Source organism: Lynx canadensis, chromosome E2 (genome assembly GCF_007474595.2).
Source record: "Lynx canadensis isolate LIC74 chromosome E2, mLynCan4.pri.v2, whole genome shotgun sequence".
Taxonomy (NCBI): Eukaryota; Metazoa; Chordata; class Mammalia; order Carnivora; family Felidae; genus Lynx; species Lynx canadensis.
Window position 1 is genome coordinate 10,427,616 of NC_044317.1, and position 23,024 is coordinate 10,450,639.

Sequence of the window (23,024 nt, forward strand, 5' to 3'; positions counted from 1 at the left end):
ATTTCTGTCATTCATATGATATCGTTAAATGTTGGTGATGATGATGATAACAGCTGACTCGAAATGCTTATTACTCTGCCGGGTTAAGCACATTGTCGTCAGTAATGGTGTATGTCACAGTTGCTCTTCGGTCTCATGGTTGACTTGGATTCCCATCTGTCCGCCTCCAAAGTCATACTGAACCACCATGCTGTTTGACATCATAGTTTAACGATATCATAGTTTAACCACTTAAGTTGAGTGGCGGAAAGGTGTTTTTTTAACAATATCCATGCCATCAAGATTGATTTTTTTTTTTTACACATCCCAGTTGAGCACACTTGGGGGAATTGTTCTGCGTAGTGCCCCAATTCTTTCTCACGATGCTTACAAAAACCTTGTAAAGATTATTTGAGGTAAAGTACGTCTTGACCACTGCCCCATTATTTTTATATATATATATATAATTATATATATATATAAAACAACACAGCGTGACGTTCAACTCCGTGAAAATAGATACTGTCTCTGTCTAGTTTATTCTGTACCTTTAGCGTTTAACCTAATGTTCACCACACAGTAGGCACCCAATAAAAACTTGTTGAATGTTGTTGCATGAGATTGTTGGGGAGAGTTTTCAAATATACGCATCTTTGCCATCTAGCAGGCCAAATCAAATCACTTGGACAGCTATAATTCCTTTACCAGGTGAAACCTTCCATAGCTGTGTAAATTCCATCTTAGACAGGACAGGACTCACACCCTGGAAAAAATAAACATTTTAACTTTAAGTATGACCTATATGTTTAGCCATGTTCTATGTTTCTTTGTATGAATGCATTGAGAGGTGTACTGCTTTTGTGGAAAGATCACAGGTAAACACAGGAGTTAACCAGGATTTTTTTTTTTTTTTTTTCCTGCAGCACACCTCAGGCTGGGTGCCTGGTGGACGAGCCCAAGCAAACAGGACAGTATAAGTATCCAGACAAACTACCAGGACAGATTTATGATGCCGACACACAGTGCAAGTGGCAATTTGGAGCAAAAGCCAAGTTATGTAGCCTTGGTTTTGTGAAGGTATGTTTGCTTGTGATTTCAACCTCACGTTAAGATTCTGCAATGTGTCTGTGCCCCTACCAGAAGTATAAACATTTGGTTTGCGAGGCCAAGGGTTAGAGTCTGGGTTATCTCTAAAATGTCAGCTTCTTGGCATGATAATTAAGTGGCAGTTTTACTGTCGATGAATTGTCCAGGCTTATCCCCTGTAGACCATGCCTGGTTTAAATACCTTCTGACTGCATCCTGGGAAGAAAATTACTCCTGTGCAGATGAGGGTTTTATCACAAGTAGTAAATCTGGGTACAATAGCGTTTACCTACCTCTTATCATTCTGTTTCTTATTGCTGTGTTCATTTCCCTTAAATGTGATACATTTAAAATCATCACCACCTCAAAATAGATACATATGCCTCTATGGAATGTGAAAACTGTTAGCAGCCAACTTTTTCGCGTGTTAGGTCTTCCCTTCCACATGACGAGAAACATAGATGGGAAAACCCAAAAGTCCAGGATGTAGAAATGGGAGACACATTGGAACACTTGCTCAGGAACTCTAGCACTGACAATCTCAACATCAATACAAAGTAGAATCAGTTTTAAGGTTTTTCCCCTAGTATCCAAAGAGAAGCATGGAGGGGCACCTGAGTGGCTCAGTCGGTTAAGCTGCAGCCTCTTGATTTCAGCTCAGGTCATGATCTCATGATTCGTGCCATCGAGCCCCACATAGGGCTCCATGCTGACAGCTCACAGAGCCTGCTTCTTATTCTCTCTCTCCCTCTCTCTCTGCCCCTCCCATGCTCACACTTACTTGTCACAGACTATGAGTCTGGAGTTCTCTCTTGTCCAGCAAGAGAGCAGGTGCAGAATTGAATACGGGAGAGGCTAATGTGTGGGAGGAGACAAGAGCCCCAAGCAGGGGTTTCATGTCCATAGTTATTGAGCTCACAAGATATTACCTTCATCATGAATGTGAAGAAAACAAGATCTTACACACGTGAAATGTTGAGAAAACAATCAGACAGTAATCATTAGCTTGTGTAAGAAGCGAAGGGTCTGGGAGACCAGTGAGTTTGTGGTCAAGGTACATTGGCACCAGATGGAAAGTAATTTCCTGCAGGTGATATGACAAGTTACTCGTCATCCCATTACAATATCTCGCTAGGTAATCTCGGGCATTTTTGCCCTGTGGTGGTGGCTTTCTGCCCTGAGCTTTTTTCTAACTTATTTATGTAAGTGGAATCTATTTCCCCATACTTGCTCTCTCTCAAAACGAATAAATAAACTTAAAAAATTCTTTAAAAAAAAGAAAGAACAGACAGAAGCATGGAAATCCTAGGTATCTGGAAATAGGGAAATGACAAAGATTTATAGCTCCTTTTCCGTGCCGTCTTCCTATCCCCCGCCCTTTCCATCCCTCCTCTTTTCTTCTCCCTCTTCTGTGGCCACCATCCCTTCCAGCAATTGCCTCCGGAGCCTCTGCTCCACATATGGCATTCTACTTTGAGACTTCTTTTATTTTTCCTCAGTCTTCACAAAGACCTTTTGAAATGAGACTTATCTTTTTTTTTTTTTTTTTTAACATGGAGCTCAGGGAATGTGTATTCCATGTGCCCCAACCCTCAAAACTTTCAAACAAGGCACAGCATTCACACTAATGTTACGCTTCCTTCTCCCGAGTTAATATCAGTGTTTCCTCAGCTTCAGTCATTGACAGCGACATTCAGTGATTAATAATCACCTTTATTCGTGGCGGTGTATCTCTGTATTATTACGCATGTGTTGCTTTTCTAATAAATCATCTCACACCCAAATCTCTAAGTCCAGTCGTAAAAAAGTAACCACTGAATCACAGGTTTGATAGGAGATTACTTATTTTTCTAATGCTCTTTAAATGCGTAATTGTTAGAAAAGTTTATCCACCCACCGTCCACAATATTTTTGGTGTATCCTCCATGGTCCATGGGACTTACTTTGGCAAATGCCGATGTATCCTGTGCACATTAATAAATTTACGACTGCAGGGGCACCTAGGTGGCTCAGTCAGTTGAACGTCTGACTTTGGCTCAGGTCATGATCTCACTGTTCTGAGTTCGAGCCCCACATCAGGCTCTGTGCTGACAGCTCAGAGCCTGGAGCCTGCTTTGGATTCTGTCTCCATCTCTCTCTGGCCCTCCCCTGTTTATGCACTGTCTCTCTCTCTCCCTCTCTCTCTTTCTCTTTCAAATATAAATAAACATTAAAAAATAAATAAATAAATCTATAACTGTCTCTAATTGTCTGTTAAGTTGACGTGTTTGGCAGGAGTTGATAGATGTTCATCCTGTTGACAAAGTTTGTCTGACTCTCCTTTCGCTTCATTCTTAAAGGTTTCGCGAGCTTACCCCCATTCATTAATCACACGTTTATTAAACGCTTACTATGCAGCGAATCCGCAATTGGTAACGAGTTTGATTTTCTTTGCAAACATAAAGGAAGTTTTAAAAATGACTACCATTCCTTCAAGATCCTACATTCAGCAAACATTTGTGGGGTGCTTGTTCTCTGTCAGAGAGTGTGCAGCGCTTAAATAGCCATTCTTCATTTACAGATATTTTTCTGGAACTGTACCATAGTTTTCAGAGAGACAGCACCTCAGTGGGATGGTCTTCCTCGGGAACCGGGGCAAAGGGAAATGGAAACTGCAAACTAAAAGTCTGAATTGAATGAGGAAGGCGGAGGGGCTCAGTGAGTTAAGTGTCTGACTCTGGATTTTGACTCAGGTCATGATCTCACCGTTAGTGGGTTCGAGCCCTGTGTCGGGCTCTGCCCTGACAGTGCAGAACCTGCTTGGAATTCTGTCACCCTCTTTCTCTGCCCCTCCCCTGCTCTCTCTCTCTGTTTCTCTCTTTCTTAAAATAATAAACATTTAAAAATATTTTTTTAAAAAAATGAGAAAGTCACAGAGATGGGAATGCCCAGGGGGTAGAGATTTGCTTACGGGAGCAATTTGGGAAGACCAGGAGGTAAGACTGTTCGAGAATGCTGAATGTTTCCCCCCCCCCCCCACAGCCTAGGGGGCAAATACCTGCTTGTAACTTGAACCGTGGCATTACCTCTGAGAATCACAGATCTTTCCTGCCTCCCCTAAGTGGGTGGGGCTTCCAAAACAAGCAAATTTCCCGTTTGTCCTGCTGGTCTGAACAGTTCAGACCCACATCTGGCAGCTCAGGAGAAGTAATGGCATTTTGTTTTCGGTGTCTTCAAGGTCCTGTCATTGCTTTCCCTTTCAGACCTATTCTCACTGCCTTTTTAAAAAATCTTTATGCACCCCCCGCCCTGCCGGAAAGGCAGTTTTGCATGAGTTAGAAGCACGCACACTCAAAAACTTTCTCAAGTGTCTTTGGAACCGCATGCAATTATCAGCATCCCCTGGAACTTGTTAGAAGTGCAAACGCTCAGGTCTCATTCCAGTCCTGAAGCGTAAGAAAGTGTGGGGGTAGGACCTGGCAACCTATGCCTGAACAGGGGCTCTATGTGATTCTGATGCTTGCTCAGGGTTGAGAACTGCTGACTTAGGCAGTCGTCAGTTTCACACACACACACACACACACACACACACACACACACACAAACCATCTGGCTTTTGGAGTTAGGTGGACCTGAAAGTTTAAAACCTTATTCGACCGTGTCCTAGAACCCGGGTCAGATGGCTTAACCTCCCTCAGCCTTTGTGTCCACATCTGTAAGGTGAGGATAGGGATAGTTCTTCCCTGGTAGTTGTGTGGGTGCATCTGTTGGTACAGCTAATCAGGGTTTTCTCGGCTTCCTTGTCTGAGCCTGGAGCTGGCTGTCTTTCTTACCTGTCTCATCTTCTGCCAGCCGTCGGTGTCTTCACGCCAAGCTTGATCTCTGTTCCCTTTCAAAGTGTTCAGGAAAATGAGTTGGTTAGATTGGGCTGGTGGGTCCACATTATTTGGACAGACGTAAGGGAGGGTCACCTCCACAGCAACTGGAGGGAACACGCCTCTGGTTATTAAACACATATTAGCCGCTGACTGACAGCGAGGGAGTAGGTGCCGTCTGCCAGAATGCTCCAGGCTCCGGAAGAGACTCTGGTCAGTGCTTCCAGTGTGGCTTATTTTTCTAAGTTAGAAATGAGCAACCTGCACCCTGTATCTCAGCAGCCATCGGTCACTGTCACGTAGCAGGAGGTCCATTCATGTTCATTTACAGATGCACTGAGCGGGTTTGAAGCAGAATAGAAATGATAGGGAAGGTATGAATTCTAGTGAATATTTTTAGGCTCATCACCTCAGAGAACATTTCCTCTGAAAGAAGAGACATGTCAAATATAGTAGGATGGGCATGCATTTCTGGTTTCAAGAATCGGACCTCATAATGCTCAGAGGTCGTCAAAAGGTACAAAGTTCTAGAGAGTAAGTCCTGGAGATTCCATGTACATCATGGTGAGTATAGTGAATATTATAGCGCATATATGAAAGTTGGCCCGAGAGCAGATCTTGTCTGCTCATCACACGAAAAGAAAAGAAAATTTTCCTCATCACAAGAAAATAAAATTGTAAAAATATGTGGGGACAGATGGACTTATTAGCGATCTTTTGTAATACGTACGAATATCGAATCATTATGTTGTACACCTAAAACTAATATGTTTAGTGTTACACATCCATTAGACTTCTAATGTAGAAAATTTTAAAAATTTTCCAATTTTATTTTAAAAATTATCATGTAAAAAAAGAATTCGACATTGGGATGAAAGAATGGAAAAGAAAGAGAAACTCCCTAAGGATCTAAATCTAAGTGTAATCAGTAAATTGTACCTGCTTTGTAATCTAATAAATTTCCTACCTCAGGTTTCACATTTTACTAACTTCCCCCACGGACTTGGGGTTCAGCTATCTTCATGTCCTTGTATTTTTTTCAAGCCGTTTCTGCTTTCGTGTCTATAGGTCTTTGTGTATATGTCTCCCCGCCTAGCACGCTGCACGGCCACCCATGTGGCAAATACCTAATCATCTTCTACTGTTGTCAAAGATTCCAGCACAAGCGTTACCTCCTATTTTCCCCAAGGAGACTGAAACATTCCTTTCCCCCGGCCTCCATCTGTACCCTTTATGTCACCATCATAAACTTGTGATACTATGTTATAGCTGATGAGGTATGTCTCTTGCCTCAGTGGATGGACAGTATCTGTAGGGCCTAGCATGTGCCCACCATGTTGGCAGATACCCAGGAGTCATTTACTGAAATCAGAATGGCAATCAAAGCTGACATTTCTTTAGCACTCCCATTTCCATAAAGTGGACGATTATGCCTCTCTCCCCTTCTCATCCCTCCTCAAGAAAGCAGGAGTGGCTGACTTACCTGGGAGAACAAGAGGAGTCAAGGAGGACTCTAGGGCTTTTGGTTGAGCAGTCGGAAGTCTGGAGGGGTCATGTCATGAGCTGGAAGAGGCTGAACATGACTCAGGTTTGGGGGGAAAGATGGGGAATTCTGTTTCAGATGTGTTAAGGGCGTTATGAAATTTGATTCGCAAAGACCACTAACGTTTTTAGCACCTCAGGTTTCGCTCGAAGGGGCATCTTTCGGAATCTTTAGAATACAACAGGACAACACGGTCAACGATGACAGGACAGAGTATAGTATTGAGAGTCTCCTTAAAAATCACATCCAGGCAGCATGAGATCTTGGAGTCTCTGTGGTTAATTCTTTCTCCCTTAAATTATGACTTAAGTCTGGGGAATTACAGATAAGGAAAAGTTAGTTGAATATGCTGGGGAAAATAAAGAAGGAAGAGAAGCAAAAAAGTGCAAACTCCCATTTCTGTTTACTTTGAAGGGGAGCTTTCTCAGAGGGTTCTCAAGGTCGTCAAAGCATGTAGTTGGCTATAATTACGTTTGACTTATGTACTTCACCACAAAAGAAATAACATGTTCATACAGCCCGTCTGATTTCACTCTGGAATCCTGTGTTTTTGTGTTTTGCCTTATTTTCCTGGTCTTCTCCAGCTGCCCCTTTTTCTTAGCCCTGTGGCTTGGCATCGGGCTGTGGAATCTGGGTCGCCTTTGCTTCGGTCTGTCCCAAGGTCGTTTTGGCGGTGGCCACATAGGCTAGGGGTGTGGGTTATGGCTTCCTGCTGGCTGTAAGGGGGAAAACAGTTTAATTCTGAGAGCCTCTCAGACTGTGGCTTTGTTTCAATGGTGACCTCCTATTTCTCCATTTTGATATGGACTCTTTTTCCACATTAAGTTGTTCCCTCAGGCCCGGGGTGACACATGTAAGGGCTCGCGGAGATGATGAAGTTGATTCACTCGTTGGCAGACTGCCTTATGCTTTCTACTAATGTCAGTGGCCAGGTCCCCTTCTGTGGGAAACATTGACATATCGTGTCTTATGAGCTGTTTTGAGATTTGAAAGTGGTATGTGTGGCACCAGTGTGGGGCTCCTGCTGGTGGTGTTCCCGAGCGGAGTCCCGAACACCCTTCCCTTCTCTTTTGCGGAGGGGAAGGATTTTTTTGGTTCACATGATCAGGCTCCCTGCACAGATCTCTGGTTTCCCTCCATTTTCTTTCCTTGTTCTGTGGAAAACTTTTTGTGTGTGAAATAACGCCTAAGCGTGTCCTTGCCATATTTTCCAACCATGAAATCGATACAAGCTAGAATGCTTGGGGGATTGGGTGCCCGGTTAATTGACTCTTCAGGGTTACACCGAGTGACCGCAAAAATCATTTTGTTTCCTCCCTGGTGGTTCATGTTTTCCCCCAAATTGTATGCATTCACACTTCTATCCCAGTAAATAGAATGTGGCAAACGAAATGGAATCATTTTGACATTTCATGATTTTGACATTCTATTAATGACATAATTCTGAAGAGCAACTTTAGCTGTTTGAGCTGGAAGGAATCTGGTTCCGTTGCCTTATTTCATAGGTAGGTAACTGAGGCCCAGAGAAGCTGAGAGCTTTCCAACCTCCATTAATGGCAAATCCAAGCCCAGAGTAGTGGTCAAGGACGCTGGCTGGAATCAGGCCAGTTGGAGTCTGGCCTTTGCCACTTACCAGCTGTGTGACTTGGCGGCTTTGAAATGTCAATAGCTCGTTCAGTTCCCTCATCTAAATTAGTTTATGTGCGGAATTCGTTTAGTGAGCACCACTAAATGGTGTTAGTATTAGTTTCCTATGACCGCTCTAATAACTTTCCATGAACTTAATGACTTAAAGCAACACACGTTTATTTTCTTACATTTCTGGAGGTGGACACATGAAGTAAGTGCCGCTGGGCTAAAATCAAGTGTCGGCAGGCTTGTGGCCCTCCTGGAAGCTCTAGAAGAGAAGCCATTTTCTTGCCTTCTCCAGCTTCTACAGGCCTCCTTCATTCCTTGGCTCAGCGGCCCCATCCTCCGCCTTCCAAGCAGCAACATCCACCTTGGCCCTCCTCACGCTGTCCTCCCTCTGACTCTCTTCTATCTTCCCCTGCCCTCTTCAAGGGTCCCTGTGGTTGTCTTGGGCCCATCTGGAAAATCGAAGATAGTCTCCCCACCTCAAGGTCAACTGCAACCCTGATTGCATCTGCACCTTTAATTCTCCTTTGCTACGTAAATGCGCAAAGTCACAAGCACCAGTGGTAGGGATGTGGTCATTTTTGGGGGACGGTGTTCTGCCTGCCACAGTCTAGCATGAGAGTTAAGCTATTTGATGCTCTCGTGTGAAAATTGCTGAAATGCTTGAAAATTACTATAAAGATAAGGACGCTGGTGATGATCATTTACATCATTTACCCTTGAGAACAACCCTCCAGAGGAAAGAGGTGCTTCGATCATCATCTCCACAGTTGAGAAAACCACACTTCAGACCCTTCCGTAACATGTCCCTAGGGCCGGGAACCTCGAATTCGGGGGCGAGGATCTGAATCCGTTGTGCTTGATTCCAGTTTGGGCTTCTTTTGTGTCACTCATGGTGGTGGTAGTTGTCATTACAAACCAGGTCTCTTGGTTTCAAGCCAAATGGTCCCTAAATGAACTGTCGTTACCTCCCCGTCATTACCAAACACCCATGTCGGCAGTGCGGAAACTTCCTGCTTGTACATTTGCTACAGCGTATTTACCGGTTACCTGGCCGCTCCCGACGTCACTTGCCTCCGCTTCCTGGACAATGTCCCATTCCAGCTGCCTCAAAATATGATATCGTATACAAAAGACTTTGGATATTTGCATTTTTATTGTATTGACACCCTTACCAGCTTCTTCTTTTCTTTCAGGACATTTGCAAGTCCCTTTGGTGCCACCGAGTGGGTCACAGGTGTGAGACCAAGTTCATGCCCGCGGCAGAAGGGACCGTTTGTGGCTTGAGTATGGTAAACTGCATACTTGTTAGTCTCTAGTTCTGGAAACATGATAACATGTAGAAACAAACCATTGTACAAATTATCTGTACTGTAACTTCAGAATGGAGTACCTTGGCTGCTGCATACATTTTCTGACTACTCTTTAAATTAATCAGCATTATTTAAGCAGTTATTATAAAAACTCAGTGCTAATATAACCCAGTTGGCTCAAGTGTTTAGGGTGATTTTTTTTCTTTTTGCCTTTGGTTTCCATTTTTAGATGAAATATTTCTATTTCAGCAAGCTGGTGGATTTTATTGTATACTGTTTGTGTTAAACTTGATTCAGTATAGAAGAGCTTCAAGGAGCAGATGTCCTGTTTAGTAGCGAAGGAAGGACTCTACCCTGATAAAGGCCCCTACTGCTCACCTCCCAGGACCTATCGTTGGGCTTCTGACATGCTCACTGGAGTCCCATCACTTAGAGGGATTCCTAGCAAAGGATAAGCTGCATCTCCATCTAGGGTGTACCAGAAATCCTTGAGCCAGCAAATACCGTCAATCTAAAGAATCGTCTCCAATATGGGAGATTATGGGAGATTTCTGTGTTTTGAGTGAAGAACATTCATATATTAGTTCCTGGGTTTTTTCCTCCTTCCCCGCTAATGTCTGGAGGACAGGTGCACTTGACGTAGCAGGAAATGGTCCAGATTTGGGGCATTCCTTTGAAAGATCGCAACCAAGAAGCTATGAAAGAGGGGAGCATGGAGATATTCCAGGTTCTTTGATCTCTGTTTTTGGGTCTGTCAAGGCAGCACGAGCCTGTATAGAAGACTCGGTCATTTAAAGTGAACTCATTCGTGCAATAATTTATTGACTACTAGATATCAGAGACAGGAGGCTCGGGGGTTACAAAGATAAACACAATTCAGTTTTATGTCTTCAAGAACTCAGTCTAGTGGGGGGAGCTACCTGTGCAGAAGCCAATAACTCTGACCGTCTTTTGAAACATACCTTCTTTAAGCACCTACTTACTGTCGATGCTCAGAATTAGGTGTGCACTTAGAAAGAAGTACAGTGAGTGGGTACACCACGACGGATGCTGGGATTTGAATGGAAGTTCCTCAGTTGGATGGGAGAGACATTCAGTGAGAGATTGACCATGAAGGTAGAGATACAGGACCTGAAAATTAATGAATGTTCAGAGAATGCTTTCTGATATTAAGTCACTCAGCATCTTTTAGAAGATTTGCATTTTTTTTTAACTCTTTGAGTTTAAAGGAAATGAATCTTTAAAACATGGAGGCATTACATGCCACTTTTCACCCAAGATACCCATCTTAGAAAATTCCAATAAGGGTTCTCACTGAAAATATGCATGGAGTTGTTTTAGGTGTGGTAAGGGAAAGCAGTGAATTCATTAATTGAACATGTAAGTAGTGCTGAAGTCATTCTTATTTTTTAAAGCGTCAAAATTTAGGACTTGCACCTCAAGGATTAGTGGGTATATTCTGATTATGAAGGCAACAGCATTAATCATAAGAGGGATGTGCAAGAAAAAAATGGATATAAGAAATGAGGAAAGTAAGTGTCAAATGGCATAGGTTTCACATTAAAAAAAATTTTTTTTAATGTTTATTTTGAGAGTGAGAGAGAGCATGAGCGGGGGAGGGGCAGAGAGAGAGAGAGAGGGAGCCAGGATCCGAAGCAGGCTGCAAGCTCTGAGCTGTTAGCCCAGAGCCCGACCCGGGGCTTGAACTCACATACTGTAAGATCGTGACCTGAGCTGAAGTCGGACACTCAACCGACTGAGCCACCCAAGCGCTCCTAAGGTTTTTATTTCATAAATACACCAGGGATCTAGTTCCATGGGGCTGAAAATGCCCCGGGTTAGATTTTAGTTACTGTAACCTGAGACAGTTCAAGCCAGAAGTTCGAAAACAGATGTCCTAGTGCCACTCCCACCCCCATCATTATTTTAGAAGACCAGACTGCAGTTCTCAATAGTGGGGGAACGCCCTCGACTCTGAGGGTCCCCAGCACAGAAAGCATTTAGATGAGCTCCATCCATCATCACACCGGTATGGTTACCACTGCATCTACGTACGTGGTACTCTTCCTCCACGGGGGGATGAAACTGACTCTTCGCGAGACTGTGAACTCCATGAGGCCAGGGCTCTTATAAGCATAAGCATGTCTTACGCTTTATCTCGAGTGTCCTACGGATTAGCAACTATTCCATGTTGTGTTCACGTGTTCCTTTATAACTGGAACGTGACCCAATCCTTCTCCCTCCCTATCTCGTCCCTGGTCATTCGGTGACTTTTGTACCATGAATCTTCTGTAAACGTGTGAGGATATGAAAAGCCACATACTTTTATCTACTTATGTGGAGAAGGAAAGAAAGGCTCATGCTTGGTATCTGTCAGGAAAGGTGTCTGCCCAGATCTGGCCGTTCAATTTGAAATTAGAAGAAGTATATATCAGTATATGTATATAGATGGATAGCTAAATTATGTGTGTAGAATTTTATACGTATATGTGGATTATGCATGTGTGTGTCCATATATATATATATATATATATGTGTGTGTGTATATTATGAGCAACCTCTGCATGACTTAGCATAACTGCACACTTTCCTAAAAGCCTCTGCAGTTAGATCCAAAGAGGGTGTGTCGGTGTGCGTTGCATTTATATATTTATTCCTGTTTTCTATACCGAATGGACAAGCCGAAGGAAACAATCCGTTAGCAACCTAAGACAATACTCGGAAAAATAGTGAAGTAAAGTTAAATTAATTGAAGGTTTGGAATGGATCTTAAAACACATTTCTTTTTTTTTTTTTTTTTTTCAACGTTTATTTATTTTTGGGACAGAGAGAGACAGAGCATGAACGGGGGAGGGGCAGAGAGAGAGGGAGACACAGAATCGGAAACAGGCTCCAGGCTCTGAGCCATCAGCCCAGAGCCTGATGCGGGGCTCGAACTCACGGACCGCGAGATCGTGACCTGGCTGAAGTCGGACGCTTAACCGACTGCCACCCAGGCGCCCCAAAACACATTTCTTAAAAAAAGAAACCAGGGTTAAGATACATCGGTGGACCGTTTGCCTCTGAGGCGCGAAGGATCCGTATCCTGTTGAGGAGCTTTGGTTACTGAGTTTAAGTGAAGTCTCCATCTCCGTGGTGCTGCGTTAGTATTTCCTTGCTACGTTTCTCTCATCCAGAAATAGTTATTAACTCCGTAGCACCTTGGGAGGATTATGTTAGACCCTGCATGGGAAGTCCTTCTCTCCCCGTTCCTGTACCATTTCCGGCACCTAGAAGCAACTTCGTAAACTGGAACTGTTTCTCTTGTTGGCTGTTGTTTTTTTGTCTCAGCCACTGGGCTCAGCCGGGGAGAGTCCCGGCCCCGGGGGATTCCTGGGAGGATAGATTCTGATTCCTGCTTACAGTAGACAAAATCCTCTACTAACCAACTGCTTTCCCCCTGAAAGTTCTCAACAGTGTTCTGTGATTTCAGGCAGACTGTGAAATTAATCCGGGGCAAAGACAAATTAAAAACACAAGAATTAATCCGCACCCAGCAAGAATCGAAGGAAGGAAGCAGTATCTTCACCCAGGCACAGTGCACTAGCAACTCAATAAACAGCCGAGAAGCCACATGTATCCCAGGGGAAAAGCGAGGACTTGGAAAGTCAAACAGCTCTCCCATAATTCTGCGACTCAACCCTCACTCTTCGGCAGAAGCTGGCACGGTCCAAACCTCAACCCGCTGGATCTCGTGGCAGAGGCTTTCAGGAAAGTGTGCAGTTACACTAAGTCATGCAGAACTTGCTCATAATAAAAGCACCACAGGCATAAAACCACTACGAGAGGCTCAAGCAGTCCCAAGGACAGAGATGACCGGCAAAGCCTGGAATGTATCACAAAGGAAAATAGAAGGAAAGGTTAGCACAGAAAACAGCTCTCTCGCCCTGGCTTGACCAGAGCGTTGGCAAATGAAAGACCCAGAGCTAATTCATAAAAGACACTCAGAGAGTTCAAAGTCATCGGCTCAGGGTCTGGAGTAGGAGCCTTTCACACAGCCGTAAGGTCAAAGGGTGTTACCTAAAAGCACAATGCGTGTGGACGGAGAGCTAGTCTGTTTCATAAGACGTGCTCTGTAGGGATGGCTGGGGATAAACAAAAATGTCTGTTTTTATGATGAGTAATCAGAATGATAAATTCTGTGTTAGGACCTAAAAAACCGGTTCTCCTTGAGTGAATGATCCACATTGTTCTTTAAGCAGCCTTGTGTCTAAAGGTCGGGGGGGAGGCACCCTTGTCACTGTGCCTGCGAGCTCTCCCTTGGCCCTTGGGTGGAATCTTATCTGAACACGTCACCTCGACAGCTCACAAAGCATGTACTACTCGGCCGGCTGGTGACAGACCGGTCTTCGCTAGATGTCAGCCTTTCAAAACGCATGCAATAAATGCAGAGTGACCGGGTGTTCGTGAAGCGCTCTCGAGGTGTCCTGCGTTCTCCCTTTGGCCCCCATACTCGTTTTTCCTGTTCACGAACAGGTGTCTACACCTCCTTGCCCTTTCCCAGGCGGACTCTGACAAGAAACATGTCACACGTTCTTTTCACAGTGGTGTCGGCAAGGCCAGTGCGTAAAGTTTGGGGATCACGGGCCCCGGCCCGTCCATGGCCAGTGGTCCGCCTGGTCGAAGTGGTCCGAGTGTTCCCGAACTTGTGGTGGCGGAGTCAAGTATCAAGAGAGACACTGCAATAACCCCAAGTAAGGCTGCAACAGAAAATCAGTATTTGTAAGGCAAGAATGTACTGTTTTTGTTTTGTTCTGCTTACATACTGTTGGGAAGTGTTTTCTTCCCTCTGGTTAATAGCAATCAACTAGGATTTTACTGTTTGCATCGAAAGGGGTGAAGCGGTCAGGAACTTAACAGCAAGCAAGGAGTTACTCTGTGCGTGAATATGACGCCGATCAGAGACTCAGCTCAGTAGTCTGAGCTACTTTCTGAATCTAAATGAGAGCCACACGGTCACACGATCAAATGCCTGTGATGTAGACCAGAGAAGCTTGGCCAGCGGAATGTGTGTGTGTGTGTGTGTGTGTGTCAAACTGATGAACTGGGGAAAATATGCTGATTTTTGCCTTGCAGGAATGTACATCAACACGTGTTGACAGATCTGCCTGACTTTTCAAGAGAAACCAGAAGTCCAAAAAAAAAAAAAATGTGTGTGAAATTTCCCGATTGTTAAGATATTGACAACAAATTCAACTTTCTTAAAACAGAGCACCAGGAGGACTAATCACGAGGGCTACAGCCTGAGATTGGTCCCTGGCCACCTGCAGGCACCCTCGCTGGGATTCTGAACCGCCGTCTGTATTCTTTGAAAACGAAGGCGGTTTTATGTTCGTTTTATCTGCTCTAATTCCCACGTGAAATGCGTGTGAGATGTACATTTCCTGATTGCCACAGTGATGTAGAGAGAGACTGGGTTTGAGAGCGAGAGCTCAGACTGCAAATCCTGGGTCTGCCATTTATTAACTGTGTGACTTTGGGGAGTTCACTTGAACTCTGAACCTGGGCTTACGTATAAATTGGAGATAATACTACCTACCTCTGAAGTTTTGGGGGTGTGGGGATTAGAACTGGGTCTGTAGAATGCCTGACATACTGGGGAGCATGCAATGGGCGTCCAGCACAAGGACCCGGGCTCTGTGTGGCTTTTACCACCTTCATCCTGAACTCATCGGGAGCACAGGGTAGCAGAGGGTGAGTCCTCAAAAGCAAGGGGGAGGGGGTGGAGAGAGGCGTTACCGGTGAAATTGGATTTTGGAGAATGTGGTAGAGAGAGAAGAATGTGATGGGTCCTGGGAAAACAGATTTCGTTTTCCAGCACTGTTCGAGTGGTGGTGTAGCTTGAAGGTCAAGAACCCAGGCTCCTAATCCCAGGACCCGAGGTTCGCCTCCTGGCCCTGCGTCTTTCCAGCTGTGTGGCCATAGGCAGCGTACTGTCCCTGCTCTGGATTCCTCCTTGGTAAAACTGGGAAAGCGAGAGGGAGCAAAAGGGAAGTTTTAAAGAGACCTGGTATCTCATCCGAGTTAGCAATCTGCGCTGGATCAAGAGGCCAGTTTGTTCCAAGATAAAAGAAAGGGTCGGAAGACACCTTGACCATGGTTTGCTGGGTAGCAATTTGGGATAGCAGGCAGATGCAGGATTTTTCAACTTCGGCACTCTTGACGCTTGAGGCTGGAAAATCTCTGTTATGGGGTTTGTCCAGCACACGGCAGGATGTTGGGCAGCGGCCCGGCCTCTACCCACCAGATGTCAGTAGGATGACTGCCGCTCCCCCAACAACCCTGTGTCTCCAGGCACTAGAGGGGGCCAATGTCCTCTAGGGGCAAAGCCATCCCCATTTGAAACTCGCTGGCTTATCCAAGACCCGGTAACTAGGTGTGACGGTAGACAGGCTTGTGATGCATTTACAGCTTACACCAGATTATTAAAACCACCCTCCTCGTACTTTGAATGTAGCCCATATCTTGGATAGAATTCCTAAAATCATTCTATTGCTTTTCATTTTTTCAGCCTATTTCATGGATCTGGTTTTCATACATCACAACACTTTACAATCTCGGTATTTTCCCAAGAAAGAAATAGATTACCTAATTTAATAGCTCTGCTGGTAAAGTGCATGAATAACACCCCTGAGGTTTAAATTAAAACCTCTCTCATATCTGTGGGATTGAGAACTCTCATTATAATAGCGCATTGTTCATGGAAATATCATAGTGTAATTTTGGAAATGCCTAGTAAAAGAATCCCTCATGTAGTTCCATTTGGTGGTGTTTTATCATTTTAAACCAGATGAAGGCTCCTCAGGATACTGTTTACTTTGATTATGCGTCACAGATAAGACAAGTACATGAGCAGTTGTCCCAAGGCAATTGAATTAGTTGTTCTCTGTTGTTATTTCACTTCGTTGTAGTAAAGCTGGGGTGGGGTGGGGGTTCCCCTCCATTTCGGATTACTGATTTCTCCTTTGCTTTAGTTTATTATGCGTTTGGTCTGTTCCCATCACTCAGCCTAAGCAATTTCATTTTCTCCTGTGAGCAGCGCGGGGAGCTTTTATTTCACTTAATGATCGTTTTCCCAGAACATACTTTGTTTCATAAAAATGAATTATTCCTGGCCAGTTCACAGCTTTATCCAACTTGTCAGCTTCCAAAGTGTTTAGAGGTTATCTGGTCCTGGAATGACTGGTACCACACACACATGGCCCTTCTTCTTCTTTTTCCTATGCCAGGCGTGGCAGGGGGGACATTTTTAACTGGTAGAAGTTCTGTTGCCTCCCAGGTCCTACAGGGCCTCAGGAACCTTCTCCAAACATTTCTCCAGGCCTTTGCTCCCCATCCAACTAGACCAGAGACATGAGTTGCGACCTGCTGTCTAATCCAGTCACTTGACAAATGGGGAACCAGGGGAGATGGGGGGCACAAGTGCTGCCATCTTTCCCCGGGTCGCCAAGCCGGTAGTGATAGAGTCAGACCAAGAGCCCCCGGTTTTAACCCTCTGACATTGTTTCTGGTTCTCTGACTCTTCAATTATTACGCTCTGCAAGAGCCTAGTGGAATTTCTATGAAGTCTGTTCAAGCAAATAGCAAAAATTAGAGTAGTGAAAACTAAACATGCCGAGGTATTATAGAACTTTCCTAAATTGCAAGTCTATTTGACGACAAATAATACGCCACCAGAGAGTCATGGTTCTAGAATAATAATTGAATCAAACCTCTGGCCCATTTTCCAACCGGTGATTTCCAGGCTCAGGTGATTATTAGAATCACAAACTGTGCTTTAAAAAAATACTGATTTCTGGATTTTCCCTATCGTATATTATTTTTTTTGATGTTTTTATTTATTTTTGAGAGAGAGTGCACACGTGGGAGTGGGGGAGGGGCAGAGAGAGAGGAGGACAGAAGATCTGACACAGGCTCTGTGATGACAATAGTGAGCCTGATGTGGAGCTCAGACTCAGGAACTGTGAGATCACAACCTGAGCTGAAGTCAGAAACTCAACCAACTGAGCCACCCAGGTGCCCCCTGCCCCATCCTATATTCTTACTGAGTAAGTCTGGAGGGACCCAGGAGTGAGTCAGTCTGTCTGGCTCTCTTTATTAACAGAGCTCCCCTCCTGATCCCACTGATCACCCAGCCAATATTACAAACATTTGTAGTCAAGACATGATATATTATGCAGAAGTAAATATGAGTATATTTTATAATGGTCTAACGTAAGAACAAAATCATGTTCCCAGACGTTTGCTTCCTGACCGTTTATGTTTTTGTTTTTAATCTCAGTACACCAAGGGATGTCATGGTGGAATTTTCTGTTAATTTATCCCAACGCTCCTGTTTACAGCTGCAGAAAAATGTACCTCTATTTGAGGATGTGCTGGAAAAGTGCAGATTCTTACCAGTCGTTAAAAGCAGAAAGCATTTGAAAATAGTTAGGATTCTTTTGTGCTAACTCTGCCCTAGACTCAGTCCTGTATTCTTTTTTTGTTGTTGTTTGAAGATGGTATCTCATTTATTTTGTGAGCTTTGTGTTCTTTATCGCTTTATTTTATTTTATTCATGATAAATATACTTTTTAATCCCTATCCCCCATTTCACACATCCTCCCACCTCCCTCCCCCTCGGTAACTATCAGTTTGTTCTCTAGAGTTGAGTCGGATTCTTGGTTTGCTTCCTCTCTCTTTGCCCCCCCCATGATTGTTTTGTTTCTTAAATTCCACATACAAAGTGAGATCTTAGGGTATTTGTCTTTCTCTGACTCATTTCGCTTAGCATAGTATTCTCGAGCTCCATCCATGTCATTGCATGTGGCAAGATTTGAGTCTTCTTTATGGCTGAGTAATACTCTATTGTATATATATATACCACCTCTTTTTTTATCCATTCATCTACCGATGCCTACTTGGGCTGCTTCCATAGTTTGTCAGCCCTAAATTCTTTACAAACATCATCTCCATTAATCATCACAACTGCCCCCCCGTGACAGGTTACAAGGTGAAACAGAATTGCCTAAAGATAAGCGAGGAAGAGGTAGAGGATATTTAAATCCAGATCTGCCTCATTATAAAAGGCCAGCCTCCTAAGCATCGTGCATGACCGTCTTCCTCTTCCATGCTGGCCTCTGTTATTGCCTCGCTCAGTTAAATGCAGGTGGAGTGGAAGATAGGGGGCTCAGCTGCGCTCCCTCTCTCGCTGGCTGTGTGATCTTCATTCGGCAAGTTTTATGAACCTCCTCAGCCATTTTTCGCTTCATCTACAAAAAGAGGGGGTGCTGTAGAAGTTTCAAGATCTTTTCTGTGTTACGGTTTCTCAGTTGCAGTAGTAACACCTGTGGTCCTCTTTCACGGTCTTGAAACTGAGTAGTCTAAATGAAGGTTGTTTGTAAAAATCTCAGAATGTCTTTTCGTTTCTAATTGGAAAAAAAAAAGTTATTTTAATGTTTTTTCTTTTTTTGAGAGACAGAGTGCCTGTGGGGGAGGGGCAGAGAAGGAGGGAGACCGAGAATCCGAAGCGGGCTCCAGGCTCTGAGCCGTGGGCACAGAGCCCGACGCAGGGCTCGAACTCACGGATCACGAGATCATGCCCTGAGCCGAAGTTGGACGCTCAACCGACCGAGCCACCCTAGGCGCCCCAGAAATCTCAGAAAGTCTTAAACTAAGAAAGTTTTAAATATGCCTTATGAAGGTGACCATGAATAGAAAGGCTATCATATGGCACTTTAAGGGCTTTTTTTTAAGCGCTTTTTAGATAATGATTTAAGAAGTCTTCGGGGACTTGATCCAGCACGGTGACTGCTGAAATGTTGAAGTAGTCGCCCCAGAATGTTCCGAAATAGCGAAACAATCTCACTCTGGCGGTGTGACACTTCCCGTTCCTGTTGAATCCATCTTACCATGCACTTACATGAAGATTGGATAAAATATGCTGAAGCAAATACAGGGGTGTTTTACGGCATTCTTGTGCTTCCTAAAGAGACAAGGAATTTTAGTCACATAAGTTTATTCACCCGGAGCCTTCTTTCATGTTACATGTTTGCGTTGAGCTTTTGTGTGAGATGATCCATAGCTGGGTTTTCGCCTTTGGAGAAAGCTGCAAAAAGATAGGAAGGAGAAGGAGTGATTGTTTTGTGCCTGGAAGGAGCTGGTTAAGACGTTATTGGGAATTTTCAGTTTGGTTTATGCTCCTTTTTTCTTTAGATTGCCTTCTGGTTTTTGCAGTCTGCCTACCGAGATCTTAAAGAGCCTGCCATTAGATCATAATTATTTATGTTCTAATGGGATTCCCTTCTCTGGAAATCCATTTCCCATTGTGCTTGGCAGGAGAGGAGGAGGCCACCTACGAAGTTGAAAAGTGATTATGCAGATGAAAACAAGGGAATTTTTGTTCACAGTTTAGGATCAACTGGAGTAAAACATAGACAAGTCGGACAATAAATAATCAGAATACGAGCTCAATGACTGACAAAGCTGGATTGGAGATCGTGGCGAATGGGGCTTTCTGTTTTTTCTCTTCCGTGTCCCCACCTCCTATGTGGCGGCAGGTGGAGAGCACACTCTAGAAAGCTGAGTGTGTTCAGGAATGGGAGGCGAGCTGGAGAGTAGGTCGGGTCCACGTCGGAAGAGTCTTGATACCCATGTGGGGTGCGTGTGTCCGTGAGTGTAGCACACGGACACATATCCACATTCATAAGAACGTGTTGGGTGCATTTACGAGTGTCCCTAACGCCAGCGATACAATCAGTGTCGAGAAGATGCCTTCATCAACTCTTTAAGGAAATTGCCAGAATGTAAAACTTGGATCAGAGATGGCACATAAGTTTTATCTAATCTGGAGCTCGTTGCTGAGCAGTGGATGCCTACCCAAGGCCTATACTTAGGAAAGAAAGTAAAGAAAGGGAAATCTTTGACTGATGGGTCATGCCCACCATGGATACAAGAAGGGACACGGTGTGTTGTGTACAACGTTATTTCCGTTCTCGTAATGGACTGTGTGCACTGCATAGCTTGTGACAGTGTTCGTCTTGCTTGTCCCTCCTTTATTATTGCTTGTGACTAATAGTGAGCTCTAGTACTAAAGCTCTTTAATTTTATTTTTAGGCCTCAGTATGGTGGCAAGTTCTGTCCAGGTTCTAGCCGTGTATATCAGCTGTGCAATATTAACCCTTGCAGTGAAAATAGCTTGGATTTCCGAGCCCAGCAATGTGCAGAATATAACAGCAAACCTTTCCGTGGATGGTTCTACCAGTGGAAACCCTACACAAAAGTGGAAGGTAATTCGGTCTCTACGAACCTCCAACCAAGATGTCTCTCTGTGGACAGTAATGTGAATGAACACACAGGAGAAATTGGTGCCGGTACAAAAGAGTGTCAGTGTTGACATCATCCCCCAGACCCGTCCTGGCCCAGCTTTCCATTCACGTCCATGAGTTTTGTTTATTTTTCCCTACTTTTTTCTTCACAAGACACCCCTTGTCCCCCCACATCTGCAGCCAAAGGGTTCGTGTATTTGGAATGTACTTATATTTCTAAACTTACCTTTGGCATGTCAGCAATGAAGTCTCCCAGGGATGTTAATTGAAATTGGTCTGAATTGTCCAGACCAAAAACTCGTGAAATCATATATGCCCCATAGAGACACCATATTCAGCAACTGACATGTCAGATGATTGCACGCTTGGGAAGGCCTATTTGCAGGGTATAAACACACATGCACACACACACACACACACACACACACACACACAGCCATGAATTTAAAATTGTCTCTCTTCTGGGTTCTCAGTACTTATTACTTAAAGTTATGGCTTATATTTTACTTTTTTATATTAAATTGTTTTTATTTTACCTCAGTATCAAAACATTTATTTTAGTCCCACAAATTTAATGCCTTACATACAAATTTAACGTCTTGCCTCCGCAGACGAAGCTGTCACCCTTCTGGTTATTTGCTTTCTCTTACTTCCATTCACTTGCTTTATCAAAACCCCGCCGTCTTCCCTTGAGAAAGGATAACTGTGAACCCCCCAGTGCACACGTGTAGAATGGGGACACACTGAATTTAGTGACAGTTCGTGGGAAATAAACTGGAGGGATGTAGCTGAGCAAAAGCTTGAGATGAACCTGTGTTACCGGTTACAGTAGAGAAGGGAGCAGAGTCAGAGACAACACACAACACGTAGCAAATCAAAGGAGAGGGTAGTGGCACTTTGCTCAGCACCGGTTCAACCATTGCAGGAGTGCTGACATGGTCCTGGGTCATGACTGTTTGTCCAAAAGCCCAGGTGGAGATGGACGTGAAGATTCTGAAATCTGTGCCTTGGGAGGAAGCAACGAGCAATCTGTACACGTTTTTTTTTTTAAAATAGAAACTCAGCATTTATGGCGGTGTCCAGGGTTTTAAACTGCACTAAGAGATATGTACAACCTTTATTAATGAGTTTTAAACAGTTTTTGAAAGTTACACTCAATGGTACGCCTCTTTTCGTGTTTTCTGGAATAAATGTGTGCCTGCAAAGTTAGCTTGTCTAAGGGCCATTTCATTTTCTCTTGGCCTTCAGTGATAAAGCTGGGAATACATTCATTTGACAAAGAATTCTCCAGTGGAATAATTTGGAAGCTTGCCAAGGGCAAGAAAAAAGTAACTAGTTACCTACAAAAATTCAGAGATAATAACTAGAAGGGGATTTAGATTTATTTGAAATCCCTTCACAGGACAGACTTAATTCAAGGGCTAAGAACTTCCTAGACGTAGTACCTCCCCCGGGAGGCCTCTCTGGCCAGCCTGCCCAGAATATCCTTCCTTCTTGTCATCCTCTGAATCCTTAACCTGCTGGATTCTTCATAGCTCTTATTTGTGCATGAGCTTATATTATATAATCACTTTTTCATTATCTTTCTCCCCACAAGAATTTACATTCCGTGGGATGAAGCCTTGGTCCATTTTGAGCATGCTTGTATCTCCAGCATTTGAGAATAGCCCTTGCCACATGCTTGTAACTTCCAGAATGAATGAGCAAAGACATAAATCCCAACTGTCCGTAATGGATGTATCTCCCCTTCATGAGTAGTAGGCTCTCCTTCACTGGAGGCATCCTACGAGGGACTGAGTTATTATCTAGGAGGGGCTCTGCACACAGGTTCCCGGGGACAGTTAGGTAGAATACATTAAGGTGCTCTCCAATCCAGCCTTTGAAGATTTATTTTCTCTTGGTTGTATACTCCCGTGGTTCCCTGTTTCTCACGTATGGCTCTTTCCCCCAGACTCTCTTGTCCTTCCTTTCACTTGCCCTTCTGTTCTTTGCTTTGTCTTCTTGGGTATTCCTTGGTCATTCCCACAATGCGCCTTTCGTTCAAATTCAGTGTTTATGGAACGTGTTTTGTTATCACCCTTTAAATAGGTTCTGTGTCGAGTACATGAGGAGAAAGTTAACCAGCTAATTATTTTTTTACATTTATTTATTTTGAGAGAGAGAGAATCCCAAGCAGGCTCCACACTGAAAGCATGGAGCCTGATGTGGGGCTTGAACTCACGAACTGTGAGATCATGACCTGAGTTGAAATCAGGAGTCGGGAGCTTAA

At 44.0% G+C, this 23,024-nt stretch overlaps 1 protein-coding gene across 1 annotated transcript in view; it reads left to right on the forward strand.

Moving 5' to 3' along the window:
• The window catches only part of ADAMTS18 (ADAM metallopeptidase with thrombospondin type 1 motif 18), a 139,600-nt gene that overhangs the window by 74,308 nt on the left and 42,268 nt on the right, over window positions 1-23,024 (forward strand). Inside the window, exons 10-13 of the mRNA XM_030299518.1 lie at window positions 903-1,056; window positions 9,294-9,389; window positions 13,995-14,143; window positions 20,544-20,716. Of these exons, the coding sequence (XP_030155378.1) occupies window positions 903-1,056; window positions 9,294-9,389; window positions 13,995-14,143; window positions 20,544-20,716 (572 nt within the window). The remainder of the gene's footprint in view (window positions 1-902; window positions 1,057-9,293; window positions 9,390-13,994; window positions 14,144-20,543; window positions 20,717-23,024) is intronic.